Consider the following 14794-nt stretch of genomic DNA (forward strand, 5'->3'; position numbering starts at 1 on the left):
TATACCGGTCCCTTACAATCCTTGTATGTTGCCAGTGACATGTAACTATGGGAACGGAGGCTGCCAGCACATGTGTGACGATACGGATGTGGGGCCGGTTTGTGGCTGTCACCAGAAGTACGCCCTGCACTCAGACAGCAAGACCTGCATCGGTGAGTGACAACAGACTGTACTTCATCTCTTTGAATAGTTTCTGCCACAAACACACACACACAAACATACAGGCACACAAACTCACTTATGTAACACCCACACACACACACACACAGAGAGAGAGAGGCACACACATCCTCCTCAATTTGTATACAAAACAGTGTAGACTCTAAATTGACACACACATCATACACTTTTGTTCAAGCAATCAACTTCCTCAATACTCTCAAATCATATACAGTACCAGTCAAAAGTTTGGACACACCTACTCATTCCAGGGTTTTTCTTTATTTTTACTATTTTCTACATTGTATAATTTTTTATTTTATTTTTATTTAACCTTTATTTAACCAGGTAGGCAAATTGAGAACACGTTCTCATTTACAATTGCGACCTGGCCAAGATAAAGCAAAGCAGTTCGACACATACAACAACACATAGTTACACATGGAGTAAAACAAACATATAGTCAATGATACAGTGAAAAAAAAAATAAGTCTATATACAATGTGAGCAAGTGAGGTGAGATAAGGGAGGTGAAGGCAAACAAATATATGTATAAATAAATAAAAATATAAAAAGGCCATGGTGGCGAAGTAAATACAACACAGCAAGTAAAATAAAACTTAAAACACTGGAATGGTTGGTTTGCAGTAGAAGAAAGCGCAAAGTAGAGACAGAAATAATGGGGTGCAAAGGAGCAAAATAAATAAATAAATACAGTAGGTAAAGAGGTAGTTGTTTGGGCTAAATTATAGATGGGCTATGTACAGGTGCAGTAATCTATGAGCTGCTCTGACAGCTGGTGCTTAAAGCTAGTGAGGGAGATAAGTGTTTCCAGTTTCAGAGATTTTTGTAGTTCGTTCCAGTCATTGGCAGCAGAGAACTGGAAGGAGAGGCGGCCAAAGGAAGAATTGGTTTTGGGGGTGACCAGAGAGATAAACCTGCTGGAGCGCGTGCTACAGGTAGGTGTTGCTATGGTGACCAGCGAGCTGAGATAAGGGGGGACTTTACCTAGCAGGGTCTTGTAGATGACCTGGAACCAGTGGGTTTGGCGACGAGTATGAAGCGAGGGCCAGCCAACGAGAGTGTACAGGTCGCAGTGGTGGGTAGTATATGGGGCTTTGGTGACAAAACGGATGGCACTGTGATAGACTGCATCCAATTTATTGAGTAGGGTTTTGGAGGCTATTTTGTAAATGACATCACCGAAGTCGAGGATTGGTAGGATGGTCAGTTTTACAAGGGTATGTTTGGCAGCATGAGTGAAGGATGCTTTGTTGCGGAATAGGAAGCCAATTCTAGATTTAACTTTGGATTGGAGATGTTTGATGTGAGTCTGGAAGGAGAGTTTACAGTCTAACCAGACACCTAGGTATTTGTAGTTGTCCACATATTCTAGGTCAGAGCCGTCCAGAGTAGTGATGTTGGACAGGCGGGCAGGTGCAGGCAGCGATCGGTTGAAGAGCATGCATTTAGTTTTACTTGTATTTAAGAGCAATTGGAGGCCACGGAAGGAGAGTTGTATGGCATTGAAGCTCGCCTGGAGGGTTGTTAACACAGTGTCAAATGAAGGGCCAGAAGTATACAGAATAGTGTCGTCTGCGTAGAGGTGGATCAGAGAATCACCAGCAGCAAGAGCGACATCATTGATGTATACAGAGAAGAGAGTCGGTCCAAGAATTGAACCCTGTGGCACCCCCATGGAGACTGCCAGAGGCCCGGACAACAGACCCTCCGATTTGACACACTGAACTCGATCAGAGAAGTAGTTGGTGAACCAGGCGAGGCAATCATTAGAGAAACCAAGGCTGTCGAGTCTGCCGATGAGGATGTGGTGATTGACAGAGTCAAAAGCCTTGGCCAGGTCAATGAATACGGCTGCACAGTATTGTTTCCTATCGATGGCGGTTAAGATATCGTTTATGACCTTGAGCGTGGCTGAGGTGCACCCATGACCAGCTCTGAAACCAGATTGCATAGCGGAGAAGTTATGGTGGGATTCGAAATGGTCGGTAATCTGTTTGTTGACTTGGCTTTCGAAGACCTTAGAAAGGCAGGGTAGGATAGATATAGGTCTGTAGCTGTTAGGGTCAAGAGTGTCCCCCCCTTTGAAGAGGGGGATAACCGCAGCTGCTTTCCAATCTTTGGGAATCTCAGACGACACGAAAGAGAGGTTGAAAAGGCTAGTAATAGGGGTGGCAACAATTTCAGCAGATAGTTTTAGAAAGAAAGGGTCCAGATTATCTAGCCCGGCTGATTTGTAAGGGTCCAGATTTTGCAGCTCTTTTAGAACATCAGCTGACTGTATTTGGGAGAAAGAGAAATGGGGAAGGCTTGGGCGAGTAGCAGAGGGGAGGGCAGTGCTGTTGTCCGGGGTAGGGGTAGCCAGGTGGAAAGCATGGCCAGCCGTAGAAAAATGCTTATTGAAATTCTCAATTATAGTGGATTTGTCGGTGGTGACAGTGTTTCCTATCTTCAGAGCAGTTGGAAGCTGGGAGGAGGTGTTCTTATTCTCCATGGACTTTACAGTGTCCCAGAACTTTTTTGAATTTGTGTTGCAGGAAGCAAATTTCTGCTTGAAAAAGCTAGCCTTGGCTTTTCTAACTGCCTGTGTATACTGGTTTCTAGCTTCCCTGAAAAGTTGCATATCACGGGGGCTGTTCGATGCTAATGCAGAACGCCATAGGATGTTTTTCTGTTGGTTAAGGGCAGTCAGGTCAGGAGAGAACCAAGGGCTATATCTGTTCCTGGTTCTAAATTTCTTGAATGGGGCATGCTTATTCAAGATGGTGAGGAAGGCATTTTTAAAAAATGTCCAGGCATCCTCTACTGACGGGATGAGATCAATATCCTTCCAGGATACCTCGGCCAGGTCGATTAGAAAGGCCTGCTCGCTGAAGTGTTTCAGGGAGCGTTTGACAGTGATGAGTGGAGGTCGTTTGACCGCTGACCCATTACGGATGCAGGCAATGAGGCAGTGATCGCTGAGATCTTGGTTGAAAACAGCAGAGGTGTATTTGGAGGGCAAGTTTGTTAGGATGATATCTATGAGGGTACCCGTGTTTACGGAATTGGGGTGGTACCTGGTAGGTTCATTGATAATTTGTGTGAGATTGAGGGCATCAAGCTTAGATTGTAGGGTGGCTGGGGTGTTAAGCATGTTAAAATTTAGGTCGCCTAGCAGCACGAGCTCTGAAGATAGATGGGGGGCAATCAGTTCACATATAGTGTCCAGAGCACAGCTGGGGGCAGAGGGTGGTCTATAGCAGGCGGCAACGGTGAGAGACTTGTTTTTAGAGAGGTGGATTTTTAAAAGTAGAAGTTCAAATTGTTTGGGAACAGACCTGGATAGTAAAACAGAACTCTGCAGGCAATCTTTGCAATAGATTGCAACACCGCCCCCTTTGGCCGTTCTATCTTGTCTGAAAATCTTGTAGTTGGGGATGAAAATGTCAGAATTTTTGGTGGTCTTTCTAAGCCAGGATTCAGACACGGCTAAAACATCCGGGTTGGCAGAGTGTGCTAAAGCAGTGAACAAAACAAACTTAGGGAGGAGGCTTCTAATGTTAACATGCATGAAGCCAAGGCTATTACGGTTACAGAAGTCATCAAAAGAGAGCGCCTGGGGAATAGGAGTGGAGCTAGGTACTGCAGGGCCTGGATTCACCTCTACATCACCAGAGGAACAGAGGAGGAGTAGGATAAGGGTACGGCTAAAAGCTATGAGAATTGGTCGTCTAGAACTTCTAGAGCAGAGAGTAAAAGGAAGTTTCTGGGGGCGATAAAATAGCTTAAAGGAATAATGTACAGACAAAGGTATGGTAGGATGTGAATACAGTGGAGGTAAACCTAGGTATTGAGTGATGATGAGAGAGATATTGTCTCTAGAAACATCATTGAAACCAGGTGATGTCATCGCATATGTGGGTGGTGGAACTGTGAGGTTGGATATGGTATAGTGGTCAGGGCTAGAGGCTCTACAGTGAAATAAGCCAATAAACACTAACCAGAACAGCAATGGACAAGGCATATTTACATTAAGGAGAGGCATGCTTAATCGAGTGATCAATAAGGGTCCAGTGAGTAGAGGTTGGTTGGGGTCACGGCGATCCAGACAGCTGGCCGGGTAGATGGCTATCGGTAGCAAGATAGCATAGTATGGAAGTCTATTTGTAGATGTCTCGTGCGTTTCCGTCGGTAGGTTAGTGGGGTTCCGTGTGGTAGAGGGGATCAATCCAAATTGGCAAAATAGATATAGTGACCCAAGAAAAAAATAAAAAAAATAAAAATAATAATAATAATAATTGTCCGATATACTTATTCAGATAGCAGCCGATAAGACAGCTAACGGTTAGCGGGCCCCAGATGAGCGTTCAGGTAACGTCGGGACGGAGGTGCCAGTTGGATAACTCCCTCGGGCAGATAACGTCGGCAGTCAGTCGTGAAGGCCCGGTGGGGCTCCGTATCTGCAGCAACAAAACAAAAAAAAAAAAACGGGTCCGGAATAGGTGGCTGTAGCCCAGGAATGGCTGATGGAACTCCTCAGCTGGCTAGCTCCGGAATGATTTGAGTTTGCTCCGGGATCGACGTAAGCCAGTAGTCACACGGTTTGCAGCTAGCTAGCTGCAAATGTCCAGAGCCTGCGGCTGAAATCCGGGGAAACTGAGAGAGAAAAAAAGTCCCGGAATGCTCCGGTCCGAGTCGCGTTGCACAAAAGTGCCGGTAGATTATCGAGCTAAAGGAATAGCTGATGACCACAAAACGTGGGAAGCTGAAACACCAACGCTGGCCAGCAGACCGGCTAATTTCTGGGCAGCTACAGATTAGCTTCTGGCTAGCTATCGGATAGCTTCTGGTTAGCTTTCTGGCTAACTTCTGAATTAGCCCCTGGCTAGCTTCCACGGTGGTTTTTCAGATTTGAGGTAAATAATACTTTTTTGTAATTGGTGAAGCGGGTTGCAGGAAAGCTTTTGCAGGGAAGCTTTTGTAGTTGAGTTCTTGGATAATAAAATATATAAAAGATATGCGAAGAAAGGTGTAAATATATATATATATACAGGACACGACAATACGAAACAGAAATGACGTCTGAACTGCTAAGCCATCTTGGCTGAACTTTGATAATAATAATAATGGACACTAATAATAATAGTGAAGACATCAAAACTATGAAATAACACGTATGGAATCATGTAGTAACCAATATTTTATATTTGAGATTCTTCAAAGTAGCCACCCTTTGCCTTGATGACAGCTTTGCACACTCTTGGCATTCTCTCAACCAGCTTCATGAGGTAGTCACCTGGAATGCATTTCAATTAACAGGTGTGCCTTGTTAAAAGTTATTTTGTGGAATTTCTTTGCTTCTTAATGCGTTTAAGCCAGCCAGTTGGGTCGTGACAAGGTAGGGGGGTATACAGAAGATAGCCCTATTTGGTAAAAGACCAAGTCCATATTATGGCAAGAACAGCTCAAATAAGCAAAGAGAAACGACAGTCCATCATTACTTTAAGACATGCAGGTCAGTCAATCCAGAAAATGTCAAGAACTTTGAAAGTTTCTTCAAGTGCAGTCGCAAAAACCATCAAGCGCTATGATGAAACTGGCTCTCATGAGGACCACCACAGGAAAGGAAGACCCAGAGTTACCTCTGCTGCAGAGGATAAGTTCATTAGAGTTAACTGCACCTCAGATTTCAGCACAAATAAATGCTTCACTGAGTTCAAGTAACGGACACATCTCAACATCAACTGTTCAGAGGAGACTGCGTGAATCAGGCCTTCATGTTCAAATTGCTGCAAAGAAACCACTACTGAAGGACACCAATAAAAATATGATACTTGCTGTGGCCAAGAAACACAAGCAATGGACATTGGACCGGTGGAAATCTGTCCTTTGCTCTGATGAGTCCAAATGTGAGATTTTTGGTTCCAACTGCCGTGTCTTTGTGAGACGCAGAGTAGGTGAACGGATGATCTATGCATGTGTGGTTCCCACCGTGAAGCATGGAGGAGGAGGTGTGATGGTGTGGGGGTGCTTTGCTGGTGACACTGTCTGTGATTTATTTAGAATTCAAGGCACACTTAACCAGCATGGCTACCACAGCATTCTGCAGCAATACGCCATCCCATCTAGTTTGTGCTTAGTGGGGCTATCATTTTCTTTTCAACAAGACAATTACCCAAAACACACCTCCAGCCTGTGTAAGGGCTATTTGACCAATAAGGAGAGTGATTGAGTGCTGCATCAGATGACCTGGCCTCCGCAATCCCCCGACCTCAACCAAATTGAGATGGTTTGGGAGGAGTTGGACCGCAGAGTGAAGGAAAAGCAGCCAAAAAGTGCTCAGCATATGTGGGAACTCCTTCAAGACTGTTGGAAAAGCATTCCTCATGAAGCTGGTTGAGAGAATGCTAAGAGTGTGCAAAAGCTGTCATCAAGGCAAAGGGTGGCTACTTTGAAGAATCTCAAATATATTTTGATATGTTTAACACTTTTTTGGTTACTACATGATTCCATATGTGTTATTTCATAGTTTTGATGTCTTCACTATTATTCTACAAATGAAAAGAGCAACAATAAAGAAAAACCCTTGAATGAGTATGTGTGTCCAAACTTTTGACTGGTACTGCAACTCAGTGCACATTAGAGAACATATTAATCTTAAAGCTCTGTTATTTCTCATCTGTTTTGCAGTAGATGTTATAAATGTGTGAGAGAAACTGGTGAGAAGGGCTTTGTGATGAGTTAACTTCACCCCTGAGCCCTCTCTCCCTACCCCGGCCTCATCTTATTTATACACTCACAACAAAAGACAGAGGGGGAGAGATTGAGCCACTGATACATTCAGAGAGAGAGAGAGAGAGAGAGAGAGAGAGAGAGAGAGAGAGAGAGAGAGAGAGAGAGAGAGAGAGAGAGAGAGAGAGAGAGAGAGAGAGAGAGAGAGAGAGAGAGAGAGAGAGAGAGAGAGAGAGAGAGAGAGAGAGAGAGAGAGAGAGAGAGAGAGAGAGAGAGAGAGAGAGAGAGAGAGAGAGAGAGAGAGAGAGAGAGAGAGAGAGAGAAAAAAGAGTGAGAGACGGACAGGAAGAGTGAGAGACGGACAGGAAGAGTGAGAGAGTAACACATTTACATTTTCTAGAGAATCAACCAACCTTAAAGTGCATTCAAATGTTTCTTTTTGTCTTGAAAATATACACAAAGTCATGTGAGTAACTTGAAACTGTGTAATTGAATAGAAATGGAGGGCGACCTTTTCGCCGTGCAAAAGAGCACAAATCTGTGTGAAAATACCGTAAACCTTATTATAATCTGGCAGTGTGATTCAATGATACATTTTTCTTGAACGATCTGTAATCCAGCTGCCAGATTATAATGAGCTTTACAGTATTTTTGCACAGATCTGTGCTCTGTTGCACCCCGAAAATGTCGCCCGGAGTTTCACGATGACGATGGTGATTATTTCCTGTCTGGGGCCTGAAGACTGCTCACCCTGTTTTTGGAGATCGTGGCATGGGGAGAAGAGGGAGTAAAGAATTCTCCCCATCTAAATGTGTACTAAAAAAACAGCTTCCAGTGCATGTTGAAAATAGCTGATTTGCCATGTGATAGAGGAGAGTTGTTTGATCAGTGTCTCTTTCCTTTATGTGTCGCTCTCTCTGGCTGTCTGTTTCTCTCTCTCTCTCTCTCTCTCTCTCTCTCTCTCTCTCTCTCTCTCTCTCTCTCTTTCAATCACACAATTACACCTGTACCTGCATGCACACTCCCAGACAAACAAGCACTTTGACTGCCGACAGAGTAGTCAGTGTAGTAGTAGTGTGTTAATGTCTCAGGTAGTGAAAGGAGGAATAGAGGGGGTTTGGGGGTTTGGTCGCTAGGTAGGGCTGTGGTGGAAACTGGAAAATGAATAGTTGAGAAGTCTCAGAAGTTGAAAAACACATTCATCATCTTCATTACGCTGGAAAACTAGCCAAGTCAGTGTAACGCATGCCCATCGCTAGGCCTGAGAGACGCCAGGCCTGCATGCCACTGTTTGCCAAATGGCTAACTTTTACGCCCGCCTGTCAATGTGGCCGTATCCCGTGGCTATGGTGGCTCCGAAGCCTAACAGAGAGGAAATGTTCATGATTTTTTTTCTGGGGGAATTTGCAGAAGATAAATGAGAGGTTCCAGGTAAGTGAAAGGGTTTTTCATGTTTTTTTTTCTTTGCCTTCCTTCCAACGGACCCCAGTCCCACATTTGGCTCGGAAGCTTGGAAGCTTGGGCGTACCAAATCGTATTTTTTCTGCCTTTAAAAAAAATGCTCCAGTGTTTTTTGGGTGCACAGAGACGTTCCTGAACGTTCCCGGAGTGATCCGAAGGGAGCCTGGTGGTGTCTGTCTGTCTGTCCGTAACGAGACAGTGATTTACAGACTCCCTTGTTTCTCCATAGCTCCTAAACAAGGTTTATCCCACCGAGTTGCTAAAGCAGATTGGCAGATACACAAACTCTTTTTCTTGTGTTACATTATGCCAGTTAGTCAAAGTGTATACATATGCCCCCAGAAGGAGTTAAACCATTTCTGGAGTTGACTAAAATCAGATGCATCTGAGATTAGGCAAGACACTGAACACAATACCTCAGGTTTCCCCAATTGGAGGCCCGCGGGCCAAATTTGTCCCACGGGTGGTTTTATTTGGCCCTTTATTTGGCCCTAAAAGTTTTCTGAGCAAAAAAAAATACATATATATTATTATTTATTTCATTTCATTGTTGGACATAATACTGTAAAAAAAATATTTTGCAAATCTGTTCCCATGTATTCCCTTTGCATACAAATGTAAGCAAAGTTTTAAATTATTGTTTTAGTCAAATATATCTGTTTGGGCTTCTTGCGGTCAATTTGCGGCCTACAAATGATTTGTAATTATGTTCCTGCATCACGAACATCCACTCAAGAAAAAATTGGCTGCGGCAGAATTTAGTTGATGTTCCCTGCAATACCTGTTCTAACTGGAATTAAACCACACACACACACACACACACAGATCTTCTGTCATGTCACAAATAAACCCTTTTTCTGTGTGTTGTCATTCCTGCTGTGCTAGAACACTGGAGAAGCCTCCTCTCTCTCCCCACAAACAGATCTCTACTCTACAGTATCGTCAATGCTGTGTTCTCACAGAATCTCACAGAACTGCCTTCATTTTGTGCCCATAACCTTCTCCTTTCCAGCCATGCGAGGACCAACGACATCCACGAAAGAAGAGGAAGACCTCTGAAAGAATGAAAGAAAGAGAAAACCCCTGTTCTCCTTCACCCTCTGTCCCATGTCTTTTCCTCGCTGGGGAGAGGAAAGGCTCCTCTGTGGTCTGAGTGTCCCAACTGCTCTGTCACAGGGCCCACCTTTGACCCACCTTTGTGTAGTGCTGTCTCTGGTGCTCCTCCTCTTCCTCCTCCTCCTCTTCCTCCCTACCTACCTCCTCCTGCTTTCTGGTGATAGTTACTGATTGCCTGTCTTGTCTGAGCATCCATGTTCAAATTAAATTCAAAAAGGATTAAATCCTTACCTCAAAGGAATTAAGATTATTAAAGGGAATTGAATTAAAGACTGGGGGGGAACTAATAAAACAATGATACAGGATTAGAGTGAACATCTCAGTTGCAGCCTGATCTAACGTTACATAGAGCTACCCACCCAAACCAAAAACAAACATCACTCCAAACAACCCCCCCTCCTTCAACCTGCAATATGCCCCCCTCCCCCTAACAGTACAACGGCCTCAACCAGCAAACAAAATCCTGTTACTGTGGCAACCCCCAAAACCCACGTCACCCACCCATCAGCACCTCCTCCCTCATCCACCTGTAGAGACGGACCAGTAACCCTGCCTGTTTCTCAATAACACCTCCGTCATGCCCTCATCCCAGCCAGCCGCATGCATTCTCAATCTGACACGCTCTCCGTGTCTGTCAGCCCGTCCGTCTGTGCGTCCGTCTGCCCTCACCATACCTCTGTCACTAATCTACGCAACCCTTCTGCCCGTCTGTGTTTCTGTCTGTCCGGCTGCATGGGAGATCCTACTGTTCTGCATTTTCCCTTTGATTTCCTTTTTGTTTTTAATTCAGATTTTTATTTTCTTTCATTTTCCCCCTCCTTGAATTGCGGTTACATTAATAGCAACCAACACTTGTCCTGCTGTTTTCTTACAGTGCATCGTTACTGGTTACCGTTGCTGTTCTCCTCTTAGCTGTAGTGTACTGCTATGGATTCATTCCTCCCTCCCTTCAGTGATTATTTCCTGTGTAAGTTCTGCTCTCACTCTAAACATCCCCCCTCAGAAGGCCTCCTCTAAACGGACCTTAGAACTGTTGATTCCTTAGCCCCTTAGGAGAGTCCTGGAGTCCTCTCTCCTCCTCCTCCTCCTCCTCCTCCTCACCCTTTCTTACACAACCACCCACTCACACACACACACACTTTCACACGCTCATACACACGTGCACGCACCCTCGCACTCAAGCATGCACACACTCACAACCACTCACACCCATACACCAGCACATAATTGCCCAGTCACCCATATACACACACACACACACAGGCATAAACACACACGCACATACATGCACACATACATATACACACACATGCACACACACACCTAACCGTTAGTTGAGAGCCAGAAAGCCTCCATTCATTTGTGAACACTGCTTCAGAGAGTCCTTCACTTTGTCTACCAAACCTTCCCAAACTAACCGCCTGAGAAAGACCAGTAACGGGCCAAGCCAGGGGTGAGCAGGGGGGGCTTTAGTTACCCCCCCCCCCCACCCAAAATCCCCCTCCATAGGACTTTGTACATCAAAGACAGTCCAAGTTCCATTGTACTGAGTGGCAGTGCCCTGGCCCGCCCCCCCATTCAGTTCTTCAGAGAGATGCTCATTCAGAGCCTAATGACTCTGACGTCCCAGTGAAAGACTCCCTCTCTTCCCAAGGCCCAGTAGCGCTCCTCACCACCCCAGCCCATCCATTCAACACAGCGTTTGCTTATGCATATCTGCAACACAGCGTTGTCTCAGCTGCATATCTGCAACACAGCGTTTGCTCAGCTGCATATCTGCAACACAGCGTTTTCTCAGCTGCATATCTGCAACACAGCGTTTGCTCAGCTGCATATCTGCAACACAGCGTTTTCTCAGCTGCATATCTGCAATACAGCGTTTTCTCAGCTGCATATCTGCAACACAGCGTTTGCTCAGCTGCATATCTGCATGTTCATCTTAACCGTAACCCCCGACCTTTCCCCTCTCCCTTCCCACCCCTCCCTCCATCCGCCCCCTGCCCGGTTTGGGAACATGGTTTCCAGCGTTGACTGTTAAAGCCAGTTGTGATGTGTTCCATAGACAAACAGGCAACCAGCGCTGCCCCCAGACTACTTCTCCTCTCCTCTATGCATGCCCTCTCCATCGCTCCCCCCTCCACTAGTCCCCAACCCCATTTATTTATGAGTGCTCCTCCTCCCATTTACTTCTCCCATTGTGGCCCACGATGGGACGGGATTTCCTCTCTCTTCTTCTTCCCTTTTTCTCCCTCTCATCCCTTTCTTTCATTTTGTCATTCTGAAGTCCTTGTAGTCGCTCCCTCCCTCTGTAGTGTCTGTCTGATCTGGTGGCTAGCATAGCCTCTTACCCGTTGGCGTCACTCTCCCCTTCTTCTGTTGTCATCCTCACCCCCCTGCTTCTTACCCACACTCATGCAGCTTGTCTTGGACATGTTTGCTCATCCTTTCTTCTACTCCTCCTTCCCTTCCTCCTCCCCCTCTTCCTCCTTTTCGGATGTGAGGGAATCATTGCTGAGTGTGTGGCCGTTTGATATGGAAGACAGAAACAGCAACGGCTACAACATCAACGTCAACCAACTCCCACACCCCCCTAAATTATATTTTTATTTGAACTTCAATTTTTGTCCCCTACCCCCACCCTTACCCTCATTTAAACTTATTTCGTATTTTTTTTTGCTATCTGGGACTTTTGGATTTGTTTTTGGGATTAACACTCTAACAGGGATTTTGGCACTTTTTCATGGCTTCTTGCTTCTTGGCTTTGGTTTTGCTCAAACGCCAAGAGGGGCTGACTTGACGTCTCGGGCGGCAGCGGGCGGTGGATATTGGGCTTCTAATTAACCTTACTGCTCACTGTTTGTCCCCTTGTCACTTGTGTTTTAGAGAGAGATGAGGCTGCAATTGAGAGCTCTGAGTTCAATGCCACGTCAATAGCTGATGTGGACAAGCGGGTGAAACGGCGGCTTCTTATGGGTAACTCTTTTCTTCCTCTTTCTATGTGTTGCCATGGCGCTTGTGCTTGTATCTCCCTTCTCTCTCTCTCTCTCTTAAATACATTTTTATTTGTATGAGTCCTTGGTACCCTCTATGTCCACCCTCAAGGTCCCTGCCTGTTGGTAAATTTCTCCAACCCTGCTCCCACCTCTCCCCATCGCCCGTCTCGGCAGAAGATAAATGTTCTCTAGATTTCCCACAGTAACTAACAGTTACTCCTATAGGCAGCTACGCGTCCCTCCAAAGATTAGACTGGTGGTCAGGCACCCCTCCTCAGGTACTGCAGAGTCTTAGACATAAAGGAAAGTTTATGGTCAACGAATATGGTCTTGAAGAACTCTGGACCATTTTGACACGGTTTCATGTTCACTATTAAGGCGAAAATGTTCCTGTAATATTTGAAACACCCTCAGTCCTTCCTTCCCCCTCCCCATGATGATACTCATGGCTTGGAGTGAACAGTACACGAGGAGCCGTTCCATCCCATTATATCTTTGGCGTTGTCATGGAGAACATCTCAGGTCGTGTCTTTGAAGGGTCTCTATCAGCAGAGTCTCTTTGGATGACATCGCGCTTCATTCAATCAAATCCACCGTCTGGAAGTCCCCGGGTGAAGGCAAATCATCAATCTTATGTTGTGAGAATGTACATTTGGATTCATTTATTCAATAAACTCTACTGCAGTACTTGCCTTGCCTACTTCCAGACAGCGGTTGTGATTGAATAGACACCTAAGTCTTTAATATTGGTGGCCTTTAACTTCCCATCCATCCTATAGCATCATGTCCATCGCATTCCCCTTGGCCAGTTACGTGTCCTGGCCTGACCCTTGAGGTACCAACATATCTGGAAGCGTACTACTCAAGGGATGTCTTTCAGAGGGCCCTTAACAAGTCATTATTGCCATATGCCCATCACCATCTTCCCGTTTCAGACTGCCACCCTACTCCTCAAGTATGCACTTGTTTGGCCTACAGTACTTGCATTTCAAGTGAGCAGATCACTCAAACAGCCTTATCGTGGCATAAAGAGCTTTCATACAAGCCCCGGACACCGTCGATGAGAGACAGGCTCCAGATACTGTATCTACACTGTAGGTTCATCAATGGATGACTCAGTCAATTAGTATAAAACAAATTAAATGAATGCACAACTGAATAAAAGCGTGAATAGTTAACCCTTTCCCGACTCAGTGGAGGAAGATGCATCCCTTCAACAGTCGTGACTGACTGTTGAACGAAAATCACTCCACAGGGTTGGTGGGAAGGGACAAATGGCATGGTTCTCAGACAACGTATGCCAATCAACTCCTAGATAACACCATTCTGTACATAGTCTGTCACCTGTGACCCTTTCTTTTCCCTCTTTCAGACCTCGAACCCCCTGTGAAGTTCTACCTGACTGTTAAAGTGTGGTTGCAATATTTCTCCTTTTAATGGAAATATCTCAACTAATCTGGACTAACCACTAAACCAGACTAAATGGGTGAACCTCCACTAATATCTAACTAAAACTGCACTTCCTTAAACCTGGGAGCCTCGAGGCAGCATTTCCATCTTGGTTTCTTATGGATCAGTTTCCTTTATTTTATATTCATTTCAAAGACAGAAATGGATCCAGTACAATGTACGTTGTTTACCAGCATGGAGACCTAAGTCAGTCAGTCATTCAGACATCCTGAGCTTGTATATACTGTTACTGTTATGGATTGGTGCCTGCAGGTTTCTCCCATACAGAGGCAGATCTTACTTCAACAGGTGACGACTTTGGCCTGTAAATGAGGAGGGGGGGACAAAACCACCTATTTCCTCTAAATGTTAACTTTTCCATCCTTCTCATCTTTCATCAGTTGAGGAATTTTTCCCCTGCCTGAGTCAGTCCTGTTGTTTTCATACCTGATGATGTCACTGTTGATGCTCCTCCCCTTCATTCCAACACTGTATCCTCCATGTTTTCTATAACCCCCATCTCTCATTTATATGACCTGTGTTATTGAGATGTTTTTAATCCCAACTTTTTTATTTGCAGTTTCCTTTTATACTTTACAGGTCTGATTAGTCTGATTGCCATGGAGACTATGGAAGTCTTTCGAACAGCCCTGAACGTCTGTTAGATTTGACATTCATTCGTCTGCCTGCTTTGACACACAGCTTTCCTGACTCTCTCTGTGCGTCTGCTGCTGCTATTTTCTCTGCAGACACTGCCATAGGCTTTGTCCCATAGCACTGGAGCCCAGATTGATCAAGATAGATTCAACTGGAACCTGGGCTATAATGAAAAATAGATGGAGAAAAGCCTGATAGAGAGAGCGAGAGGAAAGAGGAAAGAG

The 14794-nt window shown here is 45.1% G+C and overlaps 1 protein-coding gene across 5 annotated transcripts in view; it reads left to right on the plus strand.

Annotated features, from left to right (window-relative positions):
• The window catches only part of LOC139566090 (signal peptide, CUB and EGF-like domain-containing protein 1), a 68925-nt gene that overhangs the window by 8308 nt on the left and 45823 nt on the right, over nt 1-14794 (plus strand). For 2 of the 5 annotated variants that reach the window (XM_071387001.1, XM_071387002.1), the window contains exons 2-4: nt 36-152; nt 7554-7607; nt 12355-12444. In XM_071387001.1, the coding sequence (XP_071243102.1) occupies nt 36-152; nt 7554-7607; nt 12355-12444 (261 nt within the window). The remainder of the gene's footprint in view (nt 1-35; nt 153-7553; nt 7608-12354; nt 12445-14794) is intronic. The other 3 variants (XM_071387003.1, XM_071387004.1, XM_071387006.1) reach the window with 2 other exon arrangements.

Source organism: Salvelinus alpinus, chromosome 37, assembly GCF_045679555.1.
Source record: "Salvelinus alpinus chromosome 37, SLU_Salpinus.1, whole genome shotgun sequence".
Lineage (NCBI taxonomy): Eukaryota > Metazoa > Chordata > Actinopteri > Salmoniformes > Salmonidae > Salvelinus > Salvelinus alpinus.